This window comes from Lampetra fluviatilis, chromosome 82 (genome assembly GCF_964198595.1).
Source record: "Lampetra fluviatilis chromosome 82, kcLamFluv1.1, whole genome shotgun sequence".
In the NCBI taxonomy this organism is placed as follows: Eukaryota; Metazoa; Chordata; class Hyperoartia; order Petromyzontiformes; family Petromyzontidae; genus Lampetra; species Lampetra fluviatilis.
The window spans coordinates 229597-242149 of NC_136356.1; the positions used below are offsets into that span (position 1 = coordinate 229597).

Consider the following 12553-nt stretch of genomic DNA (forward strand, 5'->3'; position numbering starts at 1 on the left):
CAAATAGGATATCTACAGATTCACTCCACCATCAATGCTAGAGATGTATAACCATTCGAAAGGTTCACTACAATACAGATTCACTTCACCATCAATGCTAGAGATGTATAACCATTCTACAGGTTCACTACAATACAGATTCACTTCACCATCAATGCTAGAGATGTATAACCATTCTACAGGTTCACTACAATACAGAGTCACTTCACCATCAATGCTAGAGATGTATAACCATTCTACAGGTTCACTACAATACAGAGTCACTTCACCATCAATGCTAAAGATGTATAACCATTCTACAGGTTCACTACAATACAGAGTCACTTCACCATCAATGCTAGAGATGTATAACCATTCTACAGGTTCACTACAATACAGATTCACTTCACCATCAATGCTAGAGATGTATAACCATTCTACAGGTTCACTACAATACAGAGTCACTTCACCATCAATGCTAGAGATGTATAACCATTCTACAGGTTCACTACAATACAGAGTCACTTCACCATCAATGCTAGAGATGTATAACCATTCTACAGGTTCACTACAATACAGAGTCACTTCACCATCAATGCTAGAGATGTATAACCATTCTACAGGTTCACTACAATACAGAGTCACTTCACCATCAATGCTAGAGATGTATAACCATTAGACAGGTTCACTACAATACAGAGTCACTTCACCATCAATGCTAGAGATGTATAACCATTCTACAGGTTCACTACAATACAGAGTCACTTCACCATCAATGCTAGAGATGTATAACCATTCTACAGGTTCACTACAATACAGAGTCACTTCACCATCAATGCTAGAGATGTATAACCATTAGACAGGTTCACTACAATACAGAGTCACTTCACCATCAATGCTAGAGATGTATAACCATTCTACAGGTTCACTACAATACAGAGTCACTTCACCATCAATGCTAAAGATGTATAACCATTCTACAGGTCCACTACAATACAGATTCACTTCACTACAATAGGATTCTACAGATTAACTCCATTGTGGATTCTACAGATTAACTGCACTGTGGATTCTACAGATTAATTGGACTGTGGATAATACAGAGTCACTACTTATAAGCAGTTGCAGTTGGAGGCTTGTGTTGCGATCGAAAGGTCGTGGGTTTTTTGCTTTTAATTTAATTTGTTTACATTTTTAATTTAATTATATTTTTATTAAAATTTTCCATTTACGTGACTTTACCGAAAGAACCAAGAATAGCATTATCATCATTTACTTTCAGAATAATAATTATTCTCATTATACTGCTTTCACTCATTAACGCCCATTCGTTAAATCCATTCATCATCATCATCATTACTGTCGTAATAATACGAATTATGCTCATGATATGGCTTTCACTCATTAACCCCCATTCATTCTATCGATAATTATCTATCTTCTTGGTTGTTTCGGTAAAGTCACGTAGAAGGGAAGTAATAAAATAATAAAAATAAACATAATAAAAGACAATTTTAAAATAATAAAAATAAAATACAATTTAAAATACTAAAAATAAAACATAATAAAATACAATTCTCACGACGTTTCGGCCACAACGCAAGCAGCCGTCCTCAACTGAAACGTCGTGAGAATTATTTTATTATGTTTTATTTTTATTATTTTATTACTTCCCTTCTACGCGACTTTACCGAAAGAACCAAGAAGATGAATTCTAGATTTGAAGCTTTCGTGACTGCAATTATTCATATTCTTAAGTTTTTTCGGTAAAGTCACGTAGGTAAAAACATTAAAAAAGTAAAATAAAAAAAAATAAAAAAATATTTTTATTATTCTATTTTACTTTTATTTTATTTTACTTTTTTAATGTTTTTACCTACGTGACTTTACCGAAAAAACCTAAGAACCAAGAAGATGAATCCCTGCAGTCACGAAAGCTTTCAATCGAAACACGCTCTGCTATAAGAATTCAGTTTGACCCTTTTCTGGCAACGCATCAGGAATTCTAGATTTGAAGCTTTCGTGACTGCAATGATTCATATTCTCAGGTTTTTTCGGTAAAGTCACGTAGGTAAAAAACATTAAAATTAATGAAAGTAAAATAAAACAAAACAAAAAACGCATCAGGAGTTGTGAAGAAGCTCAAACACCCCAAACCAATAATAATAAAACACTCCCCCCCCCTCCCCACCACCAGATCTACCGGCAATCTGAGGTGGAGCCAAGCGCGGGTCACCACGCCGCCTCCATCGCCCCGCCGGCGGCGGCTCCGGCGGGGGCGGCGGCGGGGGCGGCGGCGGGGGCGGCGGCGGGGGCGGCGGCGGGGGCGGCGGCGGGGGCGGCGGCGGGGGCGGCGGCGGGGGCGGCGGTGGAGACGCCGACGTCCCACCGGCGGTACGAGCTGACGCGCTGGGACCTGCCCGTGACCACCAACCTGAGCTCCGTCTCGTCCGCTCAGCTCAGCGTCGTCACCGTCGTGTCCGTCGCCGGACGAGCGACAACAACAACGACGACGACGCCGCCGGTGGCCACAGCGGTGGGCGACTCCGTGCTGCTGAGGGTGGAGATGCGCGACGGGGCGGGCCGGCGGAAGCTTCACGGCGGCGACTTCCTGGCGGCGCGCGTCTACAACGTCGCCCTCGGGGCCGCCGCCTCCGGGGTCGTGACGGACAACGGCGACGGCAGCTACGCGGCGGAGCTGGTGGCGGCGTGGCCCGGCGAGGGCCTGCTGGAGGTCAAGATGGTGAACCCGAGCGAGGCGGTGGGGCTGCTGGAGAGGGTCAGGGAGTCGCTGCCGGACAAGGTGAGCTTCTGGGGCCTGTTCGAGTCGGGCGGAGTCAAGGCGAAGGCCGCGTGCCACGTGTTGCTCAACGCCAGCGGGGACGTGTGCGACTACACGGAGCCGGAGCTGGGCGAGCCGTGGCTGTGCGAGAAGCCGGCGGGTCTGCCCTGCCGCTCGCTGCGGGGACACTGGTCCTACAACAAGTACCCGCGCATCTTCGCCGACGACGAGAAGAGGATTCTCTCAAGGTCACGGCGATGACGAGAGCAGTCGCCACGATTCTAGATTTGAAGCTTTCGTGACTGCAAGGATTCATGTTGTTAGGTTTTTTCGGTAAAGTCACCGTGTAGGTAAAAAATAAAAATTAATAAAAGTAAAATAAAAATAAAAGAAAAAAAATATTTTTTATTTTACTTTTATTAATTTTAATTTTTTACCTACGTGACTTTACCGAAAAAACCTAAGTCACCATGATGTGTTATCGTGCGTGCGTGTGTGTGAGTCCGGCAAAAAACAACCCCTTTGGCTCCTCGGCGGTGATGGACGGTAACGCTGTGGCTGGATGTGAGCATCTTCTTGGTTCTTTCGGTAAAGTCACGTAGAATGGAAATAATAAAATTTTAATAAAAAATATATAATAAAAAAACATAAAATAATTCTCACGACGTTTTTGAATGACTCTGTCTTCTCAACAGACCTGTTCACCTGAGGACGGCTGCTTGCGTTGTGGCCGAAACGTCGTGAGATTTATTTTATTATGTTTTATTTTCATTTCCCTTCTACGTGACTTTACCGAAAGAACCAAGAAGATGAATCCCTGCAGTCACGAAAGCTTTAAATCGAAAAATAAACATAGTTTAGTTCAATCTTGATTTGAAGTTTTAGTGACTGCAGGGATCCATACTTTTTCTTGGTTTTTTCGGTAAAGTCACGTAGAAGGGAAATAATAAAATAAAAACATAATAAAATAATATAATCTAATAAAATATAAAAGAATAATATAAAATAATATTTCTTTTTTTATTATTGTATTATTTCCCTTCTACGTGACTTTACCGAAAGAACCAAGAAGATGAATCCCTGCACTCACGATAGCTTTAAATCGAAATTTGATGTGAGCAGTGCCATGGAGGTAACGGACAATTCCGAAATCGGCTATACCCCTCATTGTGCTTGCAACCACCACAGCGGCCAAATGGGGACTCTGGATGGGCGCGAGGGGCTGGTAACTCTTCAATTAATTGCCACGCGGAATGTTCGGACGCTTACTGCAGAGCAGAGGTCGCAAACAGGTTTTGATTCCTTACCCGTACCCGTACCCGGCCGCATCAGGGTCGCAAACGGGTACCCTACCCGTACCCGGCCGGGTACGGGTAGGGTACGGGTATCGGGTACCTGATTGCGACCTCTGGGATGAAGCCATGTTGCAGGCGTGGGTGGGTTGATTCTAGGAACTTGAATTGTGAGAAGAGACAAGATGTTGAGAAATGAGTGACAAACGGTGACTCAGCAGTGACTCACGGCCTACCCGTAACCGTACCCGGCCGCACCAGGGTCGCAAATGGGTACCCGTACCCGGCCGGGTACGGGTAGCCGGGTATCGGGTAGGGTAGATGACGCCAAAAGGTGGAACACCATATGAGACTAGGCTCTAACGAAAGCTGTCTCTGGTGTGGACCAATCAGTTTCAAAGACAATGCATCAATTATCAGAGTATTGTTTTTTGTTTGCATTTGACTGCAAGTATTGTGGTTAATGTAGTAAGCATGATTCCTTGCAAAAGGTGTCAGTTTTGTTGCCAGAAAAAAGGGGGAAAACCCCTATTAGTATATTTTGGTACTGGCAAAGGAGGTCCCATGATGAGATACAACAACAACGACAATAATTTTAAATAAATTAGTTTTCCATCTAATTGTGTGATGGACTGGCCTTGTAGGAGCGAGCGAGCGGCGATGATAGCCTCCGTCTGGACTCTCACTCAACCCCTCTGTGTGTGGCTGCATTGCAGGGAGTACCTCCACGCCAATCTGCCCATATCGCAGCTCGTGCAAGCGGTGACGGCGGCGGTGGTGGTGGCGGTGAACGGTGAGTGACCGCGAGCTCGCCCGCTGGATGTCCACCGTGTAAAGTGCGGAGGTCGCACACTTCACTGAAACTTTAACAAAGTTTTTGTCTTACCTGGTGTAAAGTCCCCACTGAGTTGCTCCTTTACCAAATACACATCAGCAGGCGACCGGGTCCGAGATCAAACCCACGACCTCCTGTACACGAGCTGAGGTAGTTAACATCTCACCACGAGGAGAGAGAGACGCAGATTCCAAATATACAGCAGCAGGCGTCCGTCCGGGTCCGAGATCAAACCCACGACCTCCTGTACACGAGGTGAGGTAGTTAACATCTCACCACGAGGAGAGAGAGACGCAGATTCCAAATATACATCAGCAGGCGACCGGGTCCGAGATCAAACCCACAACCTCCTGTACACGAGCTGAGGTAGTTAACATCTCACCACGAGGAGAGAGAGACGCAGATTCCAAATATACAGCAGCAGGCGTCCGTCCGGGTCCGAGATCAAACCCACGACCTCCTGTACACGAGGTGAGGTAGTTAACATCTCACCACGAGGAGAGAGACACGCAGATTCCAAATACACATCAGCAGGCGACCGGGTCCGAGATCAAACCCACGACCTCCTGTACACGAGGTGAGGTAGTTAACATCTCACCACGAGGAGAGAGAGACGCAGATTCCAAATATACATCAGCAGGCGACCGGGTCCGAGATCAAACCCACGACCTCCTGTACACGAGGTGAGGTAGTTAACATCTCACCACGAGGAGAGAGAGACGCAGATTCCAAATATACAGCAGCAGGCGTCCGTCCGGGTCCGAGATCAAACCCATGACCTCCTGTACACGAGCTGAGGTAGTTAACATCTCACCACGAGGAGAGAGACACGCAGATTCCAAATACACATCAGCAGGCGACCGGGTCCGAGATCAAACCCACGACCTCCTGTACACGAGGTGAGGTAGTTAACATCTCACCACGAGGAGAGAGAGAGAGAGACGCAGATTCCAAATACACATCAGCAGGCATCGTCAGGGTCTGGGATCGAACCCATGTCTTTAAGCTTCCAACCCACCCGTGATCTTACTCCGACGACCCTAATTCCTGACCCGGCTCTCCGACGCCTCGCTTCCTACGTGCACCTAACCACACTCTACTCTTCCTAGCGTTGTTCCCGCTGTGGCACAAGGTCCGCTTTTCGGCATTGTCTCCTCCATTTGGCTCGGTCCAGGGCTTCTTCGGGGGATGCGTTGACCGTCTTAACGTCTTCCTCTATTCGATCCATCATCCATCGCTTCTTCGGACGTCCGCGTGGACAGCGGTCCTCTGGCTCAATACGCACGGCAGTATTCTTAGGTTTTTTTCGGTAAAGTCACGTAGGTAAAAACATTAAAATTAATAAGAGTAAAATAAAAATCACGACGTTTCGGAGGCAACACAAGAATCACGAAACGTCGTGATTTGTATTTTACTTTTATTAATTTTAATGTTTTTACCTACGTGACTTTACCGAAAAAACCTAAGAATATGAATCCTTGTGGTCACGAAAGCTTCAAATCTAGAACGCACGGCAGTCTTGGCCACTGATGACTCTTCACTTCGCATCTCGTGGCCGTACCACCGAAGCCTTGCCTCAAGCATCTTGTCCGCAATGGGGGGCCACACCAAGTCGCTTCCGAATGTCTTCGTTCATGACACGATCCCATCTGAGCATCCTCATCTCCATGGTGTGGAGAGCTTGTTCGTGTACAGTTGTGGCTGGCCAGCACTCGGATCCATAGAGTGCCACCGGTCGGACGATGGTCTTGTAAATGTTTCCCTTCAGCCTATCCGGCATTTTCCGATCACAGAGGACTCGGGTGACTTGCCTCCACTTCATCCATGCCGCATTGACTCGTGACCTCACATCAGTCGTGACGCTTCCATCTGAGCTGATGGTGGAGCCCAGGTAGGTAAAAAATGTAAATTAATAAAAGTCAAATAAAACAAAATAAAAAATCACGACGTTTCGGAGGCAACACAAGCCTCCGTCTTCAGGTGGAACCGTCACAGCCACGACAGCTGTATCAAGTAAATGAGAGATCATAAGAAATACCACTCCGTATATATAATGGTTGAGGGGGTAAGGGCCAGGAACTGCACACTTTTTTATTAATATGGTAAGGTGAGGCTTAAGACCAAGAGTAGACTGCATAACAAAGGACTGGGCCTTTGTTATGGAGAGGTGCGGTTTGTAACTAACACATGGCATACATAACAAAAGTGTGAAAAAAGAAAGGTACTTAAAGTCCGTCACTTTCTTCAGATCTTCTCAGTCAATGCTGATGCACCTAACCACGCGATGAGTGCAATGCACGCAGGTTGAACTTCTTTCGCACGGCACAGAGCCAACTGTACTAATCGGAGGTGGCGGGAGGAAGGATTCCAAAATCAAGACAAACAATGGACACCCACCACGCTCTGCCTTGTGCAGTGCGCCCTGCTCTTGCATGGCCACTACGGTGGCTAGGAGATGTTAGACTGATGATGGCCTTAATCTAAGTTTCGATTTAAAGCTTTCGTGACTGCAGGGATTCATCTTCTTGGTTCTTTCGGTAAAGTCACGTAGAAGGGAAATGATAAAATAATAAAAATAAAACATAATAAAATAATTCTCACGACGTTTCGGCCACAACGCAAGCAGCCGTCCTCAGGTGAAGAATGAAACACCACCAAGCTTGGAGCCAGCTTAAATATACGCTCCAAGCTTGGTGGTGTTTCATTCAGACGCTGTCTTTCCGACAGACCAGTTCTTCACCTGAGGACGGCTGCTTGCGTTGTGGCCGAAACGTCGTGAGAATTATTTAATTATGTTTTATTATTATTATTATTTTATTATTTCCCTTCTACGTGACTTTACCGAAAGAACCAAGAAGGTTTTTACCCTTTCAACTGGTACAAAAACTGACACCTTTATACAAGGTCTCATAGTGTAAATGCTTACCCCGAGCTCTCAATACTCTGATAGTGCGCTGTCTTTGAGTTGTACGCCTTTTGGCGTCATCTGGTCCAACACCAATGGAGACTAGGCTCTAAGAAAAGCTGTCTCGGGTGTGGACCAATCAACTTCAAGGACAGTGCATGCCATTATCATCATCAGAGTTGTTTCTTTTTGTTTGCATTTTGACTGCTTGTGTTGTGGTTATTGCAAACATGATGCCTTGTATAAAGGTGTCAGTTTTTGTACCAGTTGAAAGGGTAAAAACTTATCACTATTTTTTACCACTGGTAAAGAAGATGTCTCATTGTGTAAATTGATGGATTGATTAAATCTTTAAAAACCGTTTAAATCCTACTCTTAGTTTTTTCGGTAAAGTCACGTAGGTAAAAAAAATGAACAAAAATTTAATTAAAATTCATAAAAATAAAATATTTTATTAATTTTAATTTCATTTTTTTTACCTACGTGACTTTACCGAAAAAACTAAGAGCATGAATCCTTGCGTTTTAACCCCGCTGACAACGAACCACCCCCCCTTCCTCTGCAGGGTCGCGAGAAAACGCCCATGGGGTTGCCTGCGTCCCGGGGATGGGCAACCCATCACCCAGCGGCCACTACTTCAACAACGTGTGGCGGTCGGTGCTTTGCGACAATAGGCCCTTCGACAGCCCCGCCGAGGTGCGAAAGTGCCTCAGGCACAAGGAGGTGATCTTCCTCGGGGACTCGACCATCCGCCAGTGGTGGGAATACCTCAACTCATTCGTCAAGGGTAGGGCAACGTGGCACCCGTGTGGCCTTCTGTGCGTGACGAGGCGCAGGAACCCGTGCGTACACTATACACTACACTACCTTACACTACACTATACACTATACTATACACTACACTATACTATACACTATACACTACACTACTACATTACACTATACACTACACTATACACTACACTACCTTACACTATACACTACACTACTATACACTACACTACTATACACTATACACTACACTATACACTACACTACTATACACGACACTATACACGACACTATACACTACACTACTATACACTACACTACTGCATTATACACTATACACTACACTACTATACACTATACACTACACTATACACTACACTACTATACACTACACTACTATACACTATACACTACACTATTATACACTACACTATACACTACACTACTATACACTACACTACTATACACTACACTACACACTACTATACACTATACACTACACTACAGGGTGCTTTAAAAAATGTTAACACTAATATAGGACTGTCTTTTTTAATAGAAAAAGAACGGATAATACACCTCAACATGATAACAAATATATGTTAATAGCTTAAAAAGTCAAATAGTCTCCACTTCTTCGCCATCATCATCATCACAAACCTGAAATCTTCTCCTTGTCCAGAGCCCGGAGGCACAACATTTCTCGTGGCTTGTTGATAATTCTCGGAAGTGTTCACATTTTTACTGGTAGGAACCTCTTGGTTCCACCAGCCCACAGGGGATTATTGTGTCCGTCCGTCCGTCCGTCGTGCATCCAAAAATGGGAGGGGTGGGCTGGGTGGAGAGGGGAGGGTGGGGAGGGGCTGGGTGGGGAGGGGAGGGTGGGGAGGGGAGGGGAGGGTGGGAAAGGGCTGGGTGGGGAGGGGCTGGGTGGGGAGAGGCTGGGTGGGGATGGAGGGGCTGGGTGGGGAGGGTGGGGAGGGGCTGGGTGGGGAGGGGCTGGGTGGGGAGGGTGGGGCTGGGTGGAGAGGGAAGGGGAGGGTGGGGAGGGGCTGGGTGGGGAGGGGCTGGGTGGGGAGGGGCTGGGTGGGGAGGGGAGGGTGGGGAGGGGCTGGGTGGGGTGGGGAGGGGAGGGTGGGGAGAGGCTGGGTGGGGAGGGAGGGGCTGGGTGGGGAGGGGAGGGTGGGGAGGGGCTGGGTGGGGAGGGGCTGGGTGGGGAGGGGCTGGGTGGGGAGGGGCTGGGTGGGGAGGGGCTGGGTGGGGAGGGTGGGGCTGGGTGGAGAGGGAAGGGGAGGGTGGGGAGGGGCTGGGTGGGGAGGGTGGGGAGGGGCTGGGTGGGGAGGGAGGGGCTGGGTGGGGAGGGGAGGGTGGGGAGGGGCTGGGTGGGGAGGGAGGGGCTGGGTGGGGAGGGGCTGGGTGGGGAGGGGAGGGTGGGGAGGGGCTGGGTGGGGAGGGAGGGGCTGGGAGGGGAGGGAGGGGCTGGGTGGGGAGGGGCTGGGTGGGGAGGGAGGGGCTGGGTGGGGAGGGGCTGGGTGGGGAGGGGCTGGGTGGGGAGGGTGGGGAGGGGCTGGGTGGGGAGAGGCTGGGTAGGGAGGGAGGGGCTGGGTGGGGAGGGGAGGGTGGGGAGGGGCTGGGTGGGGAGGGGCTGGGTGGGGAGGGTGGGGAGGGGCTGGGTGGGGAGGGTGGGGCTGGGTGGGAGGGGTGGGGCTGGGTGGGGAGGGGCTGGTCACCCCGTGGTGCCCTTATAAAACTCAACGTTTAACCTACTCACGCCGGCTTGTGCCCGCCCTCACAGTCGGCCATATTTGCGGAATACACCACGCCGCCATTGACCCTGGCCATTGACCGAGCAACCCAACGTTCCTACCAGCTCCCTCCGCAGGCATGTGTTTTTAAGCACCGTGTATATGTGTCCAAATAGTGCCAATTTCCTTCTCGTCGCTGCCTGCATTCATCAGGTTGTCTTCTTCTACGGGGCCATCTTTGGGTCCAGCTTCATATGCAGCAGTAATCCTTCTGCAGCAATAATACATTTCGAGTGCCAATACCTTCAGCGACTTTTTAACTTTCGATTTAATGCTTTCGTGACTGCAGGGATTCATCTTCTTGGTTCTTTCGGTAAAGTCACGTAGAAGGGAGATAATAAAATAAAAAATAAAAAAGTAAAACATAATAAAATAATACAATTCTCACGACGTTTCGGCCACAACGCAAGCAGCCGTCCTCAGGTGAAGAACAGGTCTGTCGGAAAGACAGCGTCTGAATGAAACACCACCAAGCTTGGCAGCGTATATTTAAGCTGCTGGGTTAGGGGAGGAAAGGCGCCTTGACAAAGCAATGTGCATATCAACAGAGGAATTTAGCATATTTATGGTAAAATGCAGATATGGGGATTAGTTTTTTCAACGTCCAAATCTCGCAGGCGTATACGAATCTGCACGTTCCACGTTGTGCCCCTTCGATAGATTTCAAAAAGATCGCCGCGTGGAGTCGCGGGTGACGACTCTTCCGCCGGGCGAGTGCGGTGAGCGGAACGACTGTCCAGGCGTTCACCGCTCACCCCTCTCCACCCCCCTCCACCCTCCTCAGAGCTGAAGCTTGTGGACCTTGGAAAGCACGGCAAGCAGGACCCCAGGATGGCGTTGGACGGCGACAACAGCATCCTGATGACTTGGCACTGCCACACGTACCCGCTGATCACATCCTTCTTCACGCACAAAGAGGAGATGGTCAACACCGCCAAGCGCATCGACGCCACGGTGGGCGGAGCCAACACGGTGATCGGCATCTGCCTGGGGGCACACTTCACCGCCTTTCCGCTGGACGTCTTCCGTCGGAGGATCGGGAACATCGCCGCGGCCGTGGGCCGACTCCTGGCAAGGAGCCCACGGACCAAGGTGGTGGTGAAGCTGGCCAACACGTGCACGCCGGGCAGCCTGGAGATCTTCAACAACTGGAACACGTTCCGCATGAACCGCATCACCGTGGAGGCGTTCGCGGGTCTCCGGGTGGCGTTCGTCGACGCGTGGGACATGACGCTGTCGGCGGGGTCCCAGAACATTCACCCCGATAGGAGCATCGTGAAGAACCAAGTGGATCTCTTCTTGTCGTACGTTTGTTGAGGGAGGCCAACGCATTCCGCATTTCTACTTGCTCCCCTTTGTCGCGCACGAGTTCACGGTCATGGCGAGTCAAGCCCCGGGTGGCTGCGGCAGGAGAAAGTGGAGAAGTGAGTCACCTTCTTGGTTCTTTCGGTAAAGTCGTCACGTAGAAGGGAAGTAATAAAATAATAAAAATGAAACGTAATAAAATACAATTCTCACGACGTTTCGGCCACAACGCAAGCAGCCGTCCTCAGGTGGAGAACAGGTGTGTCGAGAAGACAGCGTCTGAATGAACACCACCAGGCTTGGCTATGGGTAGTGTTGAGTCTATGGGCAGTGTTGAGTCTATGGGCAAAGTTGAGTCTATGGGCAGTGTTGAGTCTATGGACAGTGTTGAGTCTATGGGTAGTGCTGAGTCTATGTGTAGTGTTGAGTCTATGGGCAGTGTTGAGTCTATGGGCAGTGTTGAGTCTATGGGTAGTGCTGAGTCTATGTGTAGTGTTGAGTCTATGGGTGGCAGTGTTGAGTCTATGGGCAGTGTTGAGTCTGTGGGTGGCAGTGTTGAGTCTATGGGTAGTTTTATTTCGATTTAAAACTTTCGTGACTGCAGGGATTCATCTTCTTGGTTCTTTCGGTAAAGTCGTCACGTAGAAGGGAAGTAATAAAATAATAAAAATTAAACATAATAAAATACAATTCTCACGACGTTTCGGCCACAACGCAAGCAGCCGTCCTCAGGTGGAGAACAGGTATGTCGGGGAGACAGCATCTGAATGAAACACCACCAGGCTTGGAGCGACTTTAAGCTGCGTTGGAAGGGGGGAAGGGCGCCTCTTGATATGCAAATTATTTTGTCAAGGCGCCCTTCCCCCCTTCCAACCCAGCTTA

At 48.6% G+C, this 12553-nt stretch overlaps 1 protein-coding gene across 1 annotated transcript; it reads left to right on the forward strand.

The window, feature by feature from the left end:
* Positions 1-2302: 2302 nt before the first annotated feature.
* LOC144953758 (NXPE family member 4-like) lies at positions 2303-12127 on the forward strand (the record flags this gene model as incomplete). Its single annotated transcript, XM_078884351.1, has 4 exons — positions 2303-3009; positions 4770-4846; positions 8359-8580; positions 11151-12127. Coding segments are annotated over 4 exons (1539 nt in total), but the record flags the coding sequence as incomplete, so codon positions are not given.
* Between the last annotated feature and the right edge of the window lie 426 nt (positions 12128-12553).